Source organism: Dysidea avara, chromosome 7, assembly GCF_963678975.1.
Source record: "Dysidea avara chromosome 7, odDysAvar1.4, whole genome shotgun sequence".
Taxonomy (NCBI): Eukaryota; Metazoa; Porifera; class Demospongiae; order Dictyoceratida; family Dysideidae; genus Dysidea; species Dysidea avara.
The window spans coordinates 2,479,304-2,499,096 of NC_089278.1; the positions used below are offsets into that span (position 1 = coordinate 2,479,304).

The window sequence follows — 19,793 nt, forward strand, 5'->3', positions numbered from 1 at the left end:
CTTGATCGCCACTTTCAAAAGCTTCTTGATCACTTGATTAAGTGCAAATTTAACCCTTGATCCCTTGATTTGATCTTGATCTCAGTCACAGATGATTCTACAGGACTATTGGTACAGACTACCCCTTCATAGGCAGTTAATTCTAAAAGGAAATTGTGAGGTGTACTTAGAAACGCAAGACAATGAGATTATGAAAAACTCATAAATATCCAAATTAACTATACAGCAGACATAATAAGGACGAAGAAATTTATTCCTACTAATATATGGACCAGTGTAACTTTACATTGTGGTATTGAATTTAGTGTAACAGTATAGTGAGAGTATGAAATTAATATTACTAATGCACATGTAATACAATAGCTAAACACTCAACTACAAAGACAAGCACATGGCGGTTATGCAGAGAAGGCGGTCACACAAGAGACAAGTGTATATTATACTGAGCCAAAAACATAACTTCAGGCATCTGTAACTCAGTTATGCCCTGACAGAAATGGACCATTCTGGCAATGCAAACTTCCTCAGAGTAGGAAATGCTCCATACTAGATCAGTACAGCCACATTTAAGATACATACCTTCAAAAATTTGTATATTTTTTCTATGCATTTTCCATTTCTTTTTACACTCAGAAAGATTTTCATAACCTGTGCACACTTTCTTCTTATTGCTTCAAATGTAAAACCATTTGTAGTGTGCAAACCAAATTCTTGCATAGATTGACTAAAGTACTAGCAAGTTATGTGCAATTTTCAAAAATCACGTGTGATTTGTTGTCATGCCTATTACCTAAACCAGTTATGAAATTTTCTTGCAGGCTTCAGTAAACCATCAAGGTACAAATCTTAATAGAAATCCAACCAGAGATCAAAGGAGTTATTCAGACACATGTATGATGGTGGTACTCTAATAGAGCAGTCATATACTCAAATAAAACACCCAACAAATTATGATGTCAATTCTTAAAACAATAGTGGCTATATTAATGTGTGTGTGTAGGTACACGCGCATGCATGTGTGCATGTGTGTGACATGGTACAGTATCCTGCGGGTTACTAGTCCTGCCCCAGGAGGATTTGCCTACGCTGACTCACGGCACCTCAGTAGCACATAGGTGTCCCAGTACTGGTTCTTTGGGTAGGCATGAACGTGATAGCACAGTACCCAAAGGCTTTGCTTTGTGTGCGTGTGCGTGTGTGTGTGTGTGTGTGTGTGTGTGTGTGTGTGTGTGTGTGTGTGTGTGTGTGTGTGTGTGTGGTGTGTGTGTGGTGTGTGTGTGGTGTGTGTAGTACAGTGGACACAGTAGCTGAATACTAATATTGTCATTCATATCACCAGTTTATCTACTCAATATATGCAGAGAAGGTTGGTTACGTGTCATCATACATCTCATGATCAAGATACTTGACACCTTAGATCAATTTCACATATTCTAAAGGAAGAACTATATATTCAAGCTATATGCATCCCAAGGTCCTTCCTTACAAACCTTCTCAGCACAGGGTTTGATTGTGTAAATGTATAATACAGTGGAGGTTGGTCACATATCATAACCTTATGATGTATGGAAACTAAAGTGTGGGGTACAGTCGATTGCGCGTGCGTTTGAACATTGCATATGGCAACTTATTCTGCGCATGAACTTCAATGGTGAAACAGAAGATCACGGAATACTTTCTATTCTTTCTTTTGGGTATTTGAACTTGTTTAGCGCTGTTTTCGTGACTGTGTAGCCCTTGCAGGCAGGCCAGACACATTCACGCACTACGCAATGTTCAAACGCACGTGCAATCAACTGTACTGGGTATAAGTGACCCTCCTCAGGAACTGTCAAATGGTGAACTATGTAGAAAGGGCAGGGAAGCTCTTGCGAAGTATTTGGTCCATCTTGCAGCTCTCCTCCTACTTCAAAATTACTACAAAGGCTTGAAGTGGCACAGATGTGTGAACACAATCGAATAGCATGCTCATCCAACCTTGCACTACTAAAGTCAAATATGCACTAGAGTGGGGTGGGCGTTAAGCACAATGGATTACAGTATACCTGGCACAGTCTGTTTATCAGCTATACACTTTGTCAGGATTTTTACATTTTAAATTTCACGGATGTCTCCCAGCCCAGGACTTTTGTATTTCAAATTTTGCATAAAAATCACACTGATCACTGTTGTATCAGAATTTGTCTACCGGCTTCCTGTTTTCAAAGCTTACTTCAAAGAATTTCATTCTCAACAACACGGCTACAAAGAATCTGGATGGATTTTTACTTCAAGCATCATACTGATAGCCAATTGCAAGGACGTCTAAACAGTGACATAGTGGCAATTCCTGTGGGGAATGTTGCAGTAAACATGAGAGGTGATTAAATCAAGAATTGCACACGGAGAAAGCCAACATCTTTGTCCAAATTTTCATGTAATAAAAATTCATGTTAGCTTTACTATGAAAATTATGTACAACAAAAATTCCCGCGTATACAATACCTTACTAAGACACAACTACCTTGGGTAGGTAAAATACATACCAGATTGCATCATTTTTGATTAATATAATATCATCAGTCAACAAACATTTCTTTATTTCAGTTTCAAGGTACACATTCTTACATTCGTGTTTTATGGCTTAACATTTTACTTAAGGAAAAGTGTGTACAAGTGAGAAGGAAATCCTTGAAAAGGAGCAGAAAGGAAGTTCTTGCTAAGGCACGCTCTTTATGATGCTTATAAAGTCTTCAAATTTTTGTGAATTTCTTATCACTCACCAGTAGCTGGCCAAACATCTGCTCCAAGAAACCAATGAAAAATGAATTGGTGGCGGGAAATCATGTAGAAACTGAAGTACACACTATATTGATTTCAGCCAGATCACGTCTAATCAACATTTCTATGTCTTGAATTACACTACTCGATGAGTAAGATTTATGGTCCTTTAGTGCTCTTATTAGTTTGAGCAATTGGACTGTTTCAGTTATTACCTTAGTCTTAAATAAAATTCATCTTTTTTCATCCTGGTATTTAATCAAGTCTCTCTTCTCGCAGTGCGTTTACCAGCCAATATAATAGTTACTGTTAGAATGTACCTATCTGTAAATATTGCCCAGACTTAACTGTAACATTTCCAGGAACCTATGATGCCAGTATTTATCACGTTATTCCACTTCTTTGTTATCTTGTGTTGTGTTCACACACCTGTGCTTGTGCCACCTAATGTTATCACATATTCCATTGTTATTACAATACTGTACTCTGGAAAGTCTACTGATGCTGGTGATGTGGTTGCTTGGAGGGAAGGTGTAGGTATTGCATTGGATAAGACAGTTACTGCTGCATGGAGATCAGCTGGTGAGCTATGGAAGTCAGTTAGCTCTAGGGTGATCATGGTTAGGCTGAAGTGGACTCGAAAATGGTGGCAGGGATCAGATGAAACTTTGTGACTATTATGCACCAGCTGCCAAGGCTCCTCCTAATGTTGGGTGTGTTTGATCCTGCCAATGGCTGGTGGCATGGAACTATTGGTAGACATGGGATTGCAGAAAGAAACTTGCTGGTGAAGAATTTCTTCAGTTTTATGAATCGAATCAGCTCACTGTGATGAATACTTGTTTTGAGAAGAAGCCAGTACATCATGGCACTTGGGTGCACCCATCAACTAAGTGTTGTCATATGATCGATTTTATAGTGATGAGGACCAGCCAAAGGAGATGCTGTTTGACGTGCATGTGATAAGAGGAGATGTAACTGCTGGACCAATCATTATTTGGTAAGAGGCAGATTGAGAACGATGCTCCCACAGACGGCAGGTGTTAAGAAGCGCCCTTTACCATTTGCCGAGAATAGATTTGCTATGCCTGAGATGCGTGACTCATAAGTGCAGTCAGAAATTGTCTGATTGGAGCCTCTCTGAGAGTACAGCAGAAGAGTATTGGAACCATTTGTGATCTTGTATCACAAGCTCTGCTGAAGAGTCTATTGGTAGAGGAGTCCACTCTAACCCTGAGGAGAGTGTCAGTATGCTGAAACCACTGATAGAGGAGAAGAACCAGGCACATTCAAGATACTTGCAAGTTGGTACAAGATCTCGTAAACGAACTTTTAGAAAGCTCCAACGTATGGTGTAGAAGGCCATTTCTAATGCAAAAAGGGAGTGGATTTTGAAAGTGGCCACAGAAGGTGAAGAAGCTGTGAAGGATGGTAGAACTAGATGGGACTGTATCTGTAAGTTACAACAAGTCCATGGTGGCAGGAGGCCAGTGAGGCCCACTGCAGTTCTGAAGGATGATGGTCAGTTAACTAAGGGTCCTGAGGAGGCATACTTGATCGTTGGTACCAACGTTTTAAGAAAGTACTTAATGTCCAGAGTATCTATGATGATGAAGTGGTTGTTGCTATGCCTGCTCTTGAGCCAATATTACATCTTGATGATCCCCCTACAGTGGAGGAGCTGGAGACTGCCTTGTCCCGGCTGAAGGTGAAGAAAGCAGGTGGACTATCAGGGATCCTTCCAGAGATGATTTTGTGTGGTGGTCCTACTTTGCACAGCAGGTTACTTACTTTGATAGAGGCTGTGTGGAGGGAAGGAGAAGTGTTTAAGGATTGGAAGGATGCTGTGATCGTACCAGTGCCCAAGAAGGGCAACCTTAAATCCTGTGACAACTGACGAGGGATTACCTTGTTGGACATTGTAGAAAAAGTGATGGGTCGGGTTATTCAGGAGTGGCTTCAGGTGATTGCTGAAGAGTTGTTACCAGACTCACAATGCGGATTTCGGAAGGGAAGAGTTGTGTGGACATGATTTTTGTGGTCAGACAGTTAAAGAAGGGAACATGAGGACTCACTTTTTATGATGTTTAAGGATCTGAAGAAAGCTTATGATTCTGTACCTAGGAATGCTCTGTGGACTGTCTTGGCTAAGTGTGGTGTGCCTCCTACAATACTGAGAATTATCAGGTCCTTCCACGAAGGGATGTAGGCTGGAGTTAGGGTGGGGAGTGCTGTTACCAATTGTTTTGAGGTTCGAAATGGCTTGAGGCAAGGTTGTGTACTATGGCGCCAACTTTATTTAACATCCATTTTAACACAATAGTGACCAGGTGGAGTAGTCAGAGTGGAGAGGCTGGAGTGTCTATTTTGTATAAACATGGTAGAAAGCTGGTGGGAGATTGAACTGCAAAGTCTAGGTTATTGAAAGTGCAGGTGACTTGAGTCACAGTTCACTGATGACCTTGCTTTGTACGTTGTAACTCGTACAGCCTTTGAGTCGATTGGGAAGAGATTTGTACAAGTGGCAAGTTTTTCTAACTGTTAGCTTACCAAAGACAAAAGGTTTGGCGGTGGGAGCTGCAGTTGATGAGGGTGATGATTCCCCAGTGGTGGTCAAAGGTGGTAAGATTGAAATGGTGAGAGATTTTACTTATTTAGGTTCCAAGTTGTCTAGTGATGGTGAGATCACTGCAGAGGTTAGCTGTAAAATTGCTAAGGCTTCCAAAACCTTTGGTTGCTTGAGGGTACCAATCTTCCTTCACAATCTCTTCATTAATACTAAAGAGCTGTCTATAAGGTTAGGTGATTTCTATTTTACTATATGGAACAGAGACATGGACTCTGAAGGCTCCTGAGGTGGAATAGAGACGGTCCACTTACATGGCGTAATGATAGGGAAGAAGTTAGTGGTGAAATAACATGTTGGACTGTCCCTAAGGCTTTTGGTGCTTGCAAACTTCCATTTTTATGAACAACACTGTTTAGTGTCCCCAAGCGGAACATGTATAAGGCTTTTGTGTCTCTATTTTACTTCATAGTACACATCAGGCTCCTGACATTAGATGTTTACATGATGCTCTATTAGGTGAGTTGTAATATCAGTGGTAGCAGGAATGTAGGAATTTGTCACCTAAACCTATAACATCTTTCTGAAGGCAGCTGCAAACAAAACTGTACCACAATTAGGTTCGAACAATTCAGCCACAATGTCACACAACACTTTGTACAGCTTTCCCACCTAAGAAACAAGCACAACATTATGCATACTTTTCATCAATATGACAAAGGGTTTCAAAGTAATGGTACAAGTGTCATGTTTGGTTACAATCGCACATGGTTATAGGGTTATGACAGACAGGAAGATTTTAAACTGAATATGTGCAGTACGAGATTCCAGATGGTTGTCTCTCAGTTTTCCGGATGCTCACATGTACCCCTACTCTTTCCCAAGACATAAGGTGGTAAGTCCCTGTGGCTTAGTAGAAGCCTAGCACATGTGCCCTATTGCAGCTCACGATATGTTATGCATAGGGAAATACAACTCAAGAGTGTTGCAACTTTACAAGAAGATATAGTGTAAGGGATCATAAGTTGTGCACCTTTACTATAGAAATGATAATTAAAAATGACAACAAAAACAAAATCAATTAGTCAAAGTCCAGCTGCAGGCCTCCCTCAGCTACTGCAAGGAAGACATCATCTTTTACTGGATGACCTCTGGATGACCAGCTGCCTCGAATACATAAAATCATACTGCAAAGCAGCGCAAATGACAAACGACATATCAACCAACCCATAACCACTGAATAAAGTTCCTCTCGTTAAAGCTGCTCTGCAAGTCTCTTATAAAAAATAGTGGCTTCACGAGCCATCCCACCAGAGGCACAAAAAAACTAGGGGAGGGGGGGGTGAAAACACTATGCTCCACCACTCTGATTCTCTGATTTGCTTCATGCTTTCGATACACAACAGACAGGGAAGCTGGATGTGTTCGGATAAAACACAAAAAAAGGCATCCTGTTGTAGAGACCAAAACCACGTGCTTTCAAATCAGCCCTAGCGAAATCCTTCAGATTTGCACTATGGCGAGTAAGTTTCCCCACTCAAAGGTTGCAAAGGTGGTTCCACAGAGACACTAGAACACACGTTAGCGAGAAGCTGTGCAGTGAGATCACACACCTCATTACGAGGGGTCCACAACGTACCAAAAATTGTAAAAATTGCATACGAGATTCAGAATCTTTACAGGTTCACAAAAGATCCAGGGATTCAACTATTAAAGATTCAGCGGGTGCCACCAAACTAATGTATAGTATCCTGAAGAATCCAAAGTTTTACCCGTATTTGACTAAGATTGCGAAGATTCAGTCGTAAAAGCTATACGAGATTCAGCTACGTTGCAGACCCCTCGCCTCATTATGACAAAGTGGGAAAACTACCAGTAGAACAAATCATAGAATGGTCCACCAACAGTGTTGGGCAAGTTACTTTGTAAAAGTAACTAGTTACACATTACTTGCAACAGAACTATTTAGTTACAGTTACATATTACCCATAAAATAAAGTAACTGTAATAATATTACATATTATATTACTGTGTCCACAGCCTTAAGCTGTCACGTGTGAAACTACCACCTTATCACGTGACATGATTGCGTTGTTGGACAATGTGCAAATCTTGGTTATAAGTAAGAAGCTAGTGAATAAACTTCATTCAGTAGGCCTCATTACTTCATTGTGGTTAGGTGTTACTCAGAGGATTACTAACGAGATTAGTAACTTCGTTACTTTTAGTAATAATATTACGTCATATTAGACTTGTTACAGTAATTATATTACTTAGGTAACGCGTTACGTTTGTAAGTAAAGTATCTTGTGTTATATTACCTGTTTTCATAGTGTATTTCATTATATTACTTTGTTACCACAAAAGTAATAATATTACGTAACGCGTTACATAAGTAACGCGTTATTTCCAACACTGTCCACCAAGAAGGGCTTTCCACAATGACACTTACCAGGTACACTGGGCAAGGCCCAACCATACCTAAGCATCTCTAAACTCTCCCTTATCAAATAGAAGCCATGAGAGTCAACTGAAATAGCAGAAAGCCGTGGGGAAGAACTCTTCTCTACAGCAATTTCTACACAACGCTGTAAATTTGGAATAGAGAAATTCAGCAGCCTGTGCCTAAATTTCTCTACAAAGTTTAGCTGCGATTGAACAGTCCACTGTAGCATTCACATCCTGAGACATAATAAGGGCAACCAAAGGTGACGATAAATTCATAGAATTCTGGAAAGCAACACTACAAGCCAGAGTAGGGTTAGGCAGCCCCATTCCCCCCAGACACACTGGACATGCTAAAAGATTCCTCTCAGTAATAGACAGGTGGTCTACCTGTCATTGTAGGAATGAATAATTGCATCCTGCAAAGGTTGGAGGAAGTGAGAGATGTCCGGCATCATTTGTAACACATAATTCTACTGCACCTTTTACATCATCATCTCTCATAATATCACTGTACAACTAGTGATGTCATTTACACTTGCTCTGTGACTCGCGTACTATGGTACTACAATCCAAGGGCAAGAGTTGCTGTTCTGCATGTTATAAAATGTTGAAAACTAACTGAAAGTAGTGCAGTGACACAATAAGCAATGCATCTAAAATATGAAGCAATTTCCAGTGCTTAAAAAGTAAAGTTAGTTCAAGTCGTTACATACTGGCCACAAGTACCACTTAATAATAATCCAGAGGGGGCTTACTCATGACATAGTAGAGTACCTTAAATCGCAGAGTATTTTCGTTAAGTCATCTATATTTTCCATGTAGTTTTTCATCATGTATCATCCATCAAACATAATCACAGCATCCATAAATTGTATTTCAATGGTGCAATACATGTAGAAGTGGAAACTATAGGACTTACATAGTGCAAGACATATGGTCCCTTATGTTAAGAAGGTAGATGAATCAACTATTCATGTGATAATCAACGAGGGGCTGGTATAATCCTTATAGTACACACAGGCAGCGATCAATAAACTTTTGTCATTGGCATGTGACACATAATTGTCTACATATCATTGTCAATATACATGTTTATATACAGAGTAACATACTGCCTGTATTGTAGTATACCAGGTCTCACAAGACCACACATAATATTTGTCTTGGTCAATTGATATATTTAAACTCACTCTTGGAATGCCTGCTTTACAACCAGGACTTAGCTAATTTTGCAAATGGCCACCTATTAGCTAGGCTTAGTGCAGATTACACCTGTAAATAGTTACTCTTGGATGATATAAATCCATTTTCTGTTGTGTACAATCAGTATATTGATATAAGGTCACCTTCATGTTAGGAACAAATCCTTTCTTAATCCGATAGGAGCACGGAGAGTTCTTCACTAAATAGTCACACTCCTGTTTGTAACTGCGCGCCATGTCCTTTCCAAATGCTTGTTCACCTTATTGCACTAATGTATTAGAATCATAGAGCAATCTCTGAATACTTAATTACCATAGTCCGCGGAGATGTATATAGTGACACCATGTCCCCGCCCAATTAAGGGTCCAGCATTTTAAACTTGTTGATTCGTAACTTATGAATGCCATGCCGCTGTTCGGAAAGAAATACGATCCGAGGGTAACGCAAAAGTACAGTATAAAGGAGACGCTGGGGAGGTAAATGTTGTAATACGACTAGTGGTAGATTTTTCAATGGTCCGTAATGTAGAGGAGCGTTCTCAGAGGTGGTGAAGGCACAAGATAGAGAGACTGGCACGCAATATGCTATCAAGATTATTGATAAGAAACAGCTGAAAGGAAAAGAAGAAGCTCTCCAGAATGAAATTGAGGTTTTGCGCAAGTAAGATGTTCCCTTATTGCGAGTTTGTAATGAACAAGCCTAACGGTACAATAGTTAAGCATACTTGCTGTATGGGATTGCAACCCTGTGATGAATTAAAGATTTAATGCATGATGGTCATGTTTATATAAAGGTACCTTGTAGGCAAGCATGGTATGAAAACTGAAATTTCAACTACTGTTGTTATGTGGTCTTTGTCTCTGGTGTTTTTACTAGGGTGAGCCATCCCAACATAGTGAAGCTATATGAAATGTATGATGATAAGAGCAAGGTGTATCTGGTAATGGAATTGTAAGTGATAAGTGTAGCATTGTTTCCTGTCTGTTTCCTTGTGGTATTCTCTCTAAATTACAGTGTTTTGTTTTGAGGAAATAACATAGGGGGTTTCCAGTGTTTTTGTTCATGGTTTCCAGGAACTGTTCAGTATTTTGTTACATCTCACAAAGTTTATGTCATGTTAACCTTACCTAGGGTGTGTGGTGGTGAACTATTTGACAGAATCGTTGAGAAGGGGACATATACAGAAAAAGATGCCAGCGAACTTATTGCCCAGATTTTGGGTGGTGTAAATTACCTACATTCACAGGGCATAGTTCACAGAGATCTAAAGGTGATAATGTAGTAATTACAAATACCATTTAACACAATGGCTTGGGTTGTATGTGCCAATCGAATTATAGTTAGAGTGTGTGTTGTTTTGTATTATGGTCAAATATGTTTATTTGGTGACACTGTTGTGTGATTCCTCCTGGCTTCTTTTACAATTTCTAGACTATTATGAAGTGATTACATTGTTCAGAAACCTATGGTGCTCTATTATTAGAGAATGGTCAGTGCAGTTTTTTGTGATCACTGGTCTTCTTACAGTTCCCTTACTACTCAAAAAACACCCTTTATTTTATGTGGAGGTGCTTACATATAGATGAGGTGGATAAGACAACTTATTTCATTACAATGTAATTTCTGCTGTGTGTACCTTGAGCATTGCTGTTGCTTGGAAATGATAATTTATCTTATTTCTTGACTAAGCAATTTAGTCTCTTGAGTGTTTTTTTCTCTAAATGAAGCACTACATCACTGAATGCCATTTAAAGGAATCACCTAGCCAACTTGATGACTCTGAGATTTCTTTAGGACTTTAGTTTGTGTGTGTACGTGTGTGTGTGTACGTGTGTGTGTGTCTGTTGTGTTTTCGATAAAGTATGGTTGAAGTTATTGAGATATCACCATTGCTTCTTTTAGCCAATGATTGTGGTCATGTCATGTGACAGGCAATGATTTGTTTGAAGTTATACAAAAGTCCATAATTCATATTATAGGCCATTTTTAAAAGCTAGTTATGGACTTAAAACTGTAGGAGATTGTTTGTTACCACAAGGGAACTTGCTACCAGAGTATCCTTGTATTATGCAAATGGAATGCACAACCCACCCCAGCCCTACCTAATAGGCTGACGTGAACACTGAATCCAAAAAGAGCTATATACTATAATGTTGTATGGTTTCACTGCTTGTGCAAATTCTTGTTATTACGTTATTGCTTGCCTGCTGAGTATTAAGAATATATACCAATCCACAATGCAAAAGTGTAGTTGTAAGGTTCTTAGTCATGCAAAATAATTTTATTGACACATCATTATTGATACTTTAAATGTTGTGTTGTCTTCAATGTGATTGCTAATAGACCAGATTTGGTTAGGACTTAATGTTTGCAAGCAAAAAAAATCTTGTGTAACACTTTTATTTATTTATGCTGTTCCTAAGCACTCCCATCTCTAGAAGTAAACTCAAATTTTTGATGCAGACTAAAAACTATATATCAAACAGTACGGTAGTATTGTATAGTAGGGATTGGGCTTTCCTGCCCAAAAATATCACACAAAAAAAAACTTTTAGTATCGGTTAGGTAATTGATTTGTTGGGCACACTTTCAGTTGTAATTTCTTTAGTGACTGGATTTATTGCAGAGGCACTTCTTGCACTGTTCCTCATTTGCAACGCTGTATAATAGTGGAGCATAGATGAAACTGAAATAAAAAGTAATGAAATAAGGGAGGTAAGGTTGTAGTACAAGTTGCTGTAAAACCTTCAGTGCTCATCACTGTAAAGTTAATAATGCTGCAACTATACTAGTTAACATTTAATCCCTACTTTAGTCATAGGTGTACTATGGACAAACTATATATGACTAAATGTTAACTAGTAATAGCTGGAGGTATAGAGATGACCTCCCTTGTTTCATTTACTTTTATCCCAACTCAAAACCCCTTGCACACTGTACCTATAATAGCTACATTAGCTTTTCTCTCTAATGATTGGTTACTTCACCACACCCTGAAGAAAGTGCTTGCGTTACGTATCACTGGCATATATATGAACCATCCGAATAATATTCTTTCGTATTTCTGCACCATTTGTTTTGATACAGTGGAACTTGTTAATCAGGACGCTTAAAATGAGGATACCTGCGTAACATGGATACTTGGTAATGGTCCAAAAGATGTGTAAACTGAACTGGAAAATCAGGACACCTTGATAATCAGGACACTTGATCTTAATAAACAGATTTCACTGTATATATATTTGCTGATTTTACAATGGTATTTTCTTTTTTCTTTTGTAGCCTGAAAATCTGCTTTGTTACAGGTATGTTGTAAATGTGTGCATGCATGCGTGTGTGTATCCGTCAAAATGTATGCATTTTTCTTTAGCAAAGAAGATTCTAAAATAATGATCAGTGATTTTGGGTTATCAAAGATTGCTTCTGAGCCTGAGACAATGCCAGCAATGCAAACAGCTTGTGGTACTCCAGGATATGTTGGTGAGTTTAGAAACATCTCAACTGTCCAAATTAGATTTGTAAAACCCTTTTCTTTTAATATCACTTTTAAAAAGAAATTGTTATGCTTTATATTACTTATTGAGGCCACACGGTAGCTATGTTTGGAACCTACTAGGGAGGTGTGATTGTATCACTGTACCGTGGAGTGCGATGTGCAAGTATTAATTTGTATAGGCCTATGGGATATAAGCTCTTTGATGTTACCTACCTTGTTACTGATCTTCCATAACTAAGTATATCACCATGGAATTTATGCTAATAATGTAGTAATCTTATTTCCATCAATGACAACTAGTTAGTGGGTATTGCTATAAAATGTGCAACAGTTAGTTGCTGTTTAACAGACATAACACAAATGCATAGCTGAGTGGGATCATGCCTGATATGGAGTCCCCATTGAATGGTTCCTAGAACACGACGAGTTTATTGAAATTTTATATAGTGCCTTTATTCAGTGATGAAGCTGTCATGCATGTTTTGTGCATGCATTGTTATTTAATGTTATGTATTTGTTGCAGCCCCTGAAGTGTTAAGAAGGCAGCCATACAACCAGGCAGTTGACTGTTGGTCGATTGGTGTGATTGCATACATTCTGTGAGTAATCTCACTCTTTTTATATGCTTCATTGACCAATGGATTTTTTTCAGCTTGTGTGGTTATCCACCATTTTATGATGAAGAAGATTCAGAACTGTTTAAACAGATTATGAAGGGAACATACGAGTTTGATTCCCCATATTGGGATGACATATCTGATTCAGGTAAACATATGAATGTTGTCTTCTTCTCAATAGTGTATTGGTTGTTTCTTCAGCTAAAAACTTCATCACACATCTTATGGAGCTTGATCCTAAGAAGCGGTACAACTGTGAACAAGCCCTTAAGCACCCTTGGTATGTTGTATGCTATCTCACTTGTATGTGTTCTTATTCTATTAATAACCATACTATGGGGGTTATTTCCGAGTTAAGTTGGGGCCTCTAGTATTGTAAAAATAAAATTTTTAATGTAATTTATATTACATAGTTGTCTTTGGTCAACAATGCTGTTTATGTACAGCATGCCTGGCTGAAGAAAATGCTTTTTGTACTTGTGTTAAAAAAGAACAGTTGGCCAACTTCAACATTTGGCTGAACAATTGTGGTCAGACAAATTTATTGAGTACTCATTTTGTCTTCCAATTAAAACTACAAACCAATTTTCGACTCTTATTTCTATGTGTGAAGGTGTCATGATTAAATTTATTTTTTAACTTAGTGTGTAGTTTCTGATTGTTATCTTTACTCTGTGGTGGGTTTTATTTAGGATCTGTGGTGGAATGGCTCGTACTACCAACATTCACTCTACAGTTACTGAGCAAATTCACAAGACTAGAGCTCGATGCAATTGGAAGGTAACTTGTTTGTAGTGTACACAGTGTAACTACTCTACTGTATGTGATAGTGTTTTTGTTTATTTAGTAGTGAAGCATTAGAAGGTAGCTGTAGTTCCACTGTTCATAATATAGTTCCATACACTGGAAATGCATCAGGAAACCTGTTCTGTTTAGTTCTTATAGGTCTATAAGGAACTGTACACACACACACACACACACACACACACACACACACACACACACACACACACACACACACACACACACACACACACACACACACACACACACACACACACACACACACACACACACACACAGGTGTATGCTGTTCATGTTTACTTGTACTGTTAAGTGTTTACATGTAGCCACAGTACTACTGTTTAAAGAGCTCAGCCAAAGTTCAGAAAGTTTTAAACTGTGCATGTGAGCATGAGTTTGGTGGACATATATGCTAGATTGAAAATTCTAACAGATGGGCTTTATGACCAACCTCCTCTATTATCCCGTGTGTTCCTTTGTTAACCAACACCTACAGTTGCTCATTTTCAAAATCGCTGGTAGCTATAAACATTTCATGGGTCAATATACATTGCTCTCTAGAGCAACATGTACTGTCAGCTGTACCACACCAATATATGCCTATGAAAATGCTTCCTAGGAATATACTACACAATGTAAAATGACACTGAAGTACACCGCACATAACAACTAAGCACCACTAAAGCAAATTACGCAAAATTCATATTATTGAGGAGGGTGATACATCGATGAGACTATAATTCAGTAAACCATCATTGTTCCATTTACAGAATACATGACAGACAAGTCTTGTGAAGTTGATGAACCAAACTTACATGAAGCATGATCTGAATATCTAATGAACCCCATCATTTTTCAGTTTTGTATTGGGACTACTGAGGGTCACATGAAATACCAAATAAAACAACTCAGTGGCTATTGACACCGACTATCGGTGTCAATAAGCACCACCATAAGCTACTGACACTGACCAAGCAACTCAAGCATCAAACACACTAGTTGTATGAATGTAGTTTTTGGTGAGTTCGAGATGAGCTAGGGTTGTGGAGGAAGCGGAGTGACTGTCCCAGTGAAGCCAGTAGCTTGCTTTGAACTCATCAGAAACTTACCTTCATACAGATGTCATTTTGCTTAACAGGCAGACTTTAGTGTTAACATTAGGGCTAGGCTTGGTCTTGGTTTTTTCTTCAACAGTCTTCTTAAATATAGCATCCTTTTCGACTCACATAATGTAGAACAGAGAACAGATGTAGGTAGCTCGCACTGGTGGTTGAATGGTTAGTGCGGTGGGCTAGAGCATAGGCAGCAGCCAAGGGTCAGATATCTGTTTTTTGTTTGTCAGTGTAGGGTTGGGCGATACTGAAAAAATGCACCACGATATATCATTTATCATGATAATCGATATTATGATATTATGTGCAAATTAGAAAAGCCATGTAATATTAATAAGTACAAGTTTTTCTCTGACTCGTACTGTTGTATCCATCTCAAACACAACCTTAAGCTGTAAAAATTACGTACAACATGTAATTTGCTGTATTTGTAAGACAGCTCTACATTAATGGTATTTCATTTTGTAAGCAATGTATCACAGTATATCATGAACTCGATATATCACGAAGTGTAAAAATAACCTCGATACAGTTATTGTCCCATGCTTTTATCACGATAGCAATGATATATTGTTATATTGCCCAATTCCTGGGTCAGTATCAAGGCGATAAAATGTCTAAGCTATTTTCTTTACAACAAGATGTGTTTACTCCATTTGGAGCTCCCTACTAAACTTTTCTATACCATACTTGTACAATTTCTTGAGGCAAGGAATTTTCAAAGATGCAGGATTTTCACAGTTTAATTTTCGAAAATCACTTATTTTTAGTTATTTTTAGGATAGAGTAAATGCTGATATTTAAGGCTGATAATTTTGCAAACTGCTAAGTAAACACCAATCTGCAAAGTTTGTGTCCCTTAAAAATTTGAACATATGGACGTTTAATGGTTATGCAATAAACCTAGTTTTTTACCTTGTGATATGTTGCAGTAGGTGTACTGGATTGTATGGGATAAAATACTCCAAAGAAGTAAGATAACAGGATTATATAGTATGATTATTATATAGTATGATTTTCTCCAAAATCGGCTGAGTGTCTGTACTAGATTTCAAGTCTGGCCAAATTGTTCCCATATAACCTTAACTATAGGGGATTCCCCCAGGAGCTGCATACTAACTTGTACATTTTACCTTTAGGAGACTGGGCATGCAAATTTTTCCATGAATATAATAGAAGCAATCATTACAGAAGATTTTAAGAATAATTGATGGTTGGGGGGTTGTTACTAGTGTAATTTGAAGCTACCTGTTGAAGGAAAGTTGATAAGAAGGTATGCTAAAATTTGCAAGAGAATTTTGTTTGATTTGTTTTGTAAGTTGGTAGTTCTGCAGGAGATTCCTTACACACTACCCCTGTGAACCTGTCAACAATAAAATGAGTTTGTGTTTCTTTGACCATTCAGATTGCGCCCTTTCGAGATGTTAATACAATGCCTAACCTGTATTGGTCCTGAAGCATGGGGGCATTGTTATTAATAGCATTTTGAAAGTGAGCAATGTGAATGGACCGAAGCACACATATATTGTTGACAGGTTCATAGGGGTACTGTGTAAGAAATCTCTAGATTGTAGGCATGAAACTATGACTTACAGAACAAATCACGGCATTTGACTCAAGTTTTCTCGTGAATTAAGGCTACCTTTTTATCAACTTTCCTTCAGGATTTATCAATATTAAGTAGTCTTTAATTTCACTAGTAACAAACCCCAACCATCCTCTTAAAACCTTTTGTAATGGGAATTTTTTTTTGCGTATACAGGTTACTATACAGGTTACTATACAGGTTACTATACAGCTTCTCATAAATTCCTGGAATTATAGCCTAACCATACTGCCTGCTGTAATCGCTATAATATAGAAGCTGCTCTGTTTGTTACACAATTATAATCATCAATGAAAAGAACAGCTGATGCAATCAGTTCACTATACACAATACTCTACATTCTGTAATTATCCATGAAACTATTTTATATTATTTTCCTACCATACAATTGTCCAGACCTGAGGTCTGCTCCTACTTATATATGCAAATGTTTTTACTGTGCCACTTTCTTGAAAACTGAAAAGTAGCCAACCCATCGAAATGTTAAATGGTATAACCTGGTACTATCTGTCTTATGTTGGGTTGCATAAGCACTGCAACAGTGAGTGAAAAATCTGAAATGAAACCATTTGATTTTGAGATAGAGCAGTACAAGTTGTCTGTTTGTGTGTTTTATCAAAATTTTGCAGGCATGAATGAGTTGAGAAATGAAATTAGCTAACTAGTGTGTTACTATTTTCTGTGTAGTTTGTTTATCTCAAGCAGTAGTTTGTCTGTCATTTCTCACTTTGTAGTATTCTATATTGAGTTACTACCTGTGATCTATTCCATGAATAGTACAACATGAAAACTAATTCCTTAGCAACCCATAATAATGTAATACTACATATAACAAATATTCACTTGGTTACGTAGAGCAGTCGCAGATATGGGGGGGGCTCCAATGGAGCGTATTGACTTTTTTGGGGAGAGAATTTTTGGCTATGACAAAGTGTATATAACTCTAATGGGAGTGCTTACTGTAACATTAGTGGCTAAACCATCAGGATTGTTACATGCGCCACCTGAACTGCCTCTCCTGCACCTTACCATGTGTGCAAATTTTGTGAATTTGTGAATTTATCGTGTGTGTGCGCGTGCGTGTGTGTGTGAAATCAAACTTCCACACTGACCTTTAAAAGTGCACCTTGTAGGTTTTTATGCACACATTTTTTTGTTGTTTGTTTTGTTTCCCTTTATAGTTTTTCAGGACTGGCTTACATCATATGTGTCTTAGAGAACATTTTAATCACATTTGATATACCGTTTTTACATGTACACCCTCAACCCGGGTTAAGTAACCAGTTTCTGTTCACAAGCAATTATCAGGTATTGGTATTCATTGAGTGATGATTGTCTTCTAAACACTTTATGTATTCACAACTCACTTTTACATGTGCAAACCTGAGGTCAACTCTACAAAGCAATAGGGCTGAACCCACTTATGACATTTCGTGACTTCAAAATTCATTGAGCTCATATAAAGGCATTACCAGCTGGTTAGAGTGACCATATGAAAGGGTGCCATGTATGTTGTAGGTGGAGCAATTAAGTACTTTTTCTTCATGAAATGCACTAATATAGCAGTCAATGCGTTAAGTCTAATAGAGCAGTCAGCATTTTGATTATTTTATAATTGCATTCAATGCATTGGTCCAAATATTTAAATTTGAAAGAGGGAAGTAATACCCCCACCAATGCTTTGTATTTCAGGGTGGCTCACATAGCAATGTGTCAAGATCTCCACCACAATCTGAGCTGGACCTAGCTTCCTACACCATGTTTCTGATGAAGTTTATGTAGAAATTAACTTATTTCAGACACTACAACTTGCATTTGAAGTTTTTAGTAGGAGATCATGACTTGTTTTTTTTTTAATAAAATATTTAACTTTAACCCTTACCCGCAAAGTACTTATGAAGCCATGTGAACAACAACTCTCACGTTTCTGAGATTCAAACTTTTTGCCTCATATTTAATTTTGATTGTGGGTTTAGTTCATATATGGCTTGGTAGAAAATGTAATGGAAAAAGCAAACGAAACTTAAAAAGCAAATGAAACTTGTCGTAAGGTGATAGGAGCAACCACCATCAAGTTATGGATCATTTTATAATGGTATGTAAAGGGTCTGTGTGTTTCCTTACCGAAAAGTTGTTTACAAGGCTAGTTTTGGCCTCACCGTTTCACGTTTGGGTAAAACCCTAGTTATCATTTTAATCCTTGTTACATCACATTCAAGTAGAATGACCTAAACTGCATAGCTATAGGATGTACTCTTCTAAAGTTACAAGGGCACACATATTTATATGGACTGTGCAGGCTTAAGGGTTGATTAAAAGTTTACAAATTTATTGACATTGCATTCCTTATTTTTTCAAGTGTTAAATATTCACTTTACATGCATGGTTTCTGTTCTGGTTACTATAGCGAGTTGGCAATGTGGTGGTTGCTATGCAGAAGATGAAGCTGCTGATGGGACAAGTGCATAAAGAACATGATAATGACACTACCAAGAGCGACGCAGCTGAAGACAAGACAACAACACAAGGAGCCACGGGTGGACCGCCATAATTTATAATTGTTCATTTTCAGAAGGAAATATTTTTGCACTTTAATAGTATGTATTTCCAATTAGTTCACAAGTAATGGTGTATCATGTGTGACTTGTCTTTTATGTACTTTGTAATTATTTTTGTTACATACCAAGACAGCTGGATGAACAATGGTTGTAGTGTGTATTATTATTATTGCACTGATAGTTGGATTGGCTATTGGAACAACCTATATATTAGTTGTGTCAGATTGGTACCATAGGTACACCTTTTTACAAAGGCCAAGTTTTGTTATCCCAAGTGGAGTCTGTCTTAGACAGGGGGGATGTGGTTTCCTGTCCCCACATTTGAGTACCTGTATTGAATGTCATTACTTCTTAGGATTAGTAAGCAAACAAATGTGTCTCCACATAGAAGGCTTTCTGACAATTGTATTTGAACACTACATTATGATTTTTTTGCTATAAGGTAGCTCAATCAAAATACTCTAATAGAGTAATCACATTTATCATGTTGTGATCTAAGTTATTTGTTCAATAATGAGTAATGACCATTAACCTCCTGCCTTCATTGAATTTGAACATCTGGATAAAGTGAAATTTTAAAATTGATGCTGGGGTTATAAATATTTCATAGATTAAGCCATATT

General features: G+C 37.9%; 2 protein-coding genes across 2 annotated transcripts in view; one reads left to right on the forward strand and one right to left on the reverse strand.

Annotated features, from left to right (window-relative positions):
* LOC136260185 (RNA-splicing ligase RtcB homolog) overlaps positions 1-9,268 on the reverse strand; it is a 32,914-nt gene extending 23,646 nt beyond the window's left edge. Inside the window, exon 1 of the mRNA XM_066053822.1 lies at positions 9,121-9,268. Coding sequence (XP_065909894.1) covers positions 9,121-9,213 — 93 coding nt within the window. The 5' untranslated portion in view covers positions 9,214-9,268. The remainder of the gene's footprint in view (positions 1-9,120) is intronic.
* A 22-nt stretch (positions 9,269-9,290) lies between these two features.
* Positions 9,291-19,300, forward strand: LOC136260187 (calcium/calmodulin-dependent protein kinase type 1-like). The gene is made up of 11 exons (XM_066053824.1): positions 9,291-9,453; positions 9,506-9,637; positions 9,854-9,928; positions 10,109-10,247; positions 12,260-12,282; positions 12,348-12,457; positions 12,997-13,072; positions 13,126-13,238; positions 13,292-13,370; positions 13,783-13,870; positions 19,020-19,300. Exons 1-11 carry the CDS (start codon positions 9,374-9,376, stop codon positions 19,161-19,163), a joined length of 1,059 nt encoding a protein of 352 aa, XP_065909896.1. The 5' UTR covers positions 9,291-9,373; the 3' UTR covers positions 19,164-19,300.
* The last annotated feature ends 493 nt before the right edge of the window (positions 19,301-19,793 follow it).

What these genes read in the sequence shown, in the direction of transcription:
- LOC136260187 (XM_066053824.1), top strand. Translation starts at nt 9,374, where the DNA reads ATGAATGCCATGCCGCTGTTCGGAAAGAAATACGATCCGAGGGTAACG. An exon ending in TAGTTCACAGAGATCTAAAG is followed by an intron (nt 10,248 to 12,259) that starts GTGATAATGTAG and finishes TTTCTTTTGTAG; the next exon opens with CCTGAAAATCTGCTTTGTTA. An exon ending in GAAAATCTGCTTTGTTACAG is followed by an intron (nt 12,283 to 12,347) that starts GTATGTTGTAAA and finishes ATTTTTCTTTAG; the next exon opens with CAAAGAAGATTCTAAAATAA.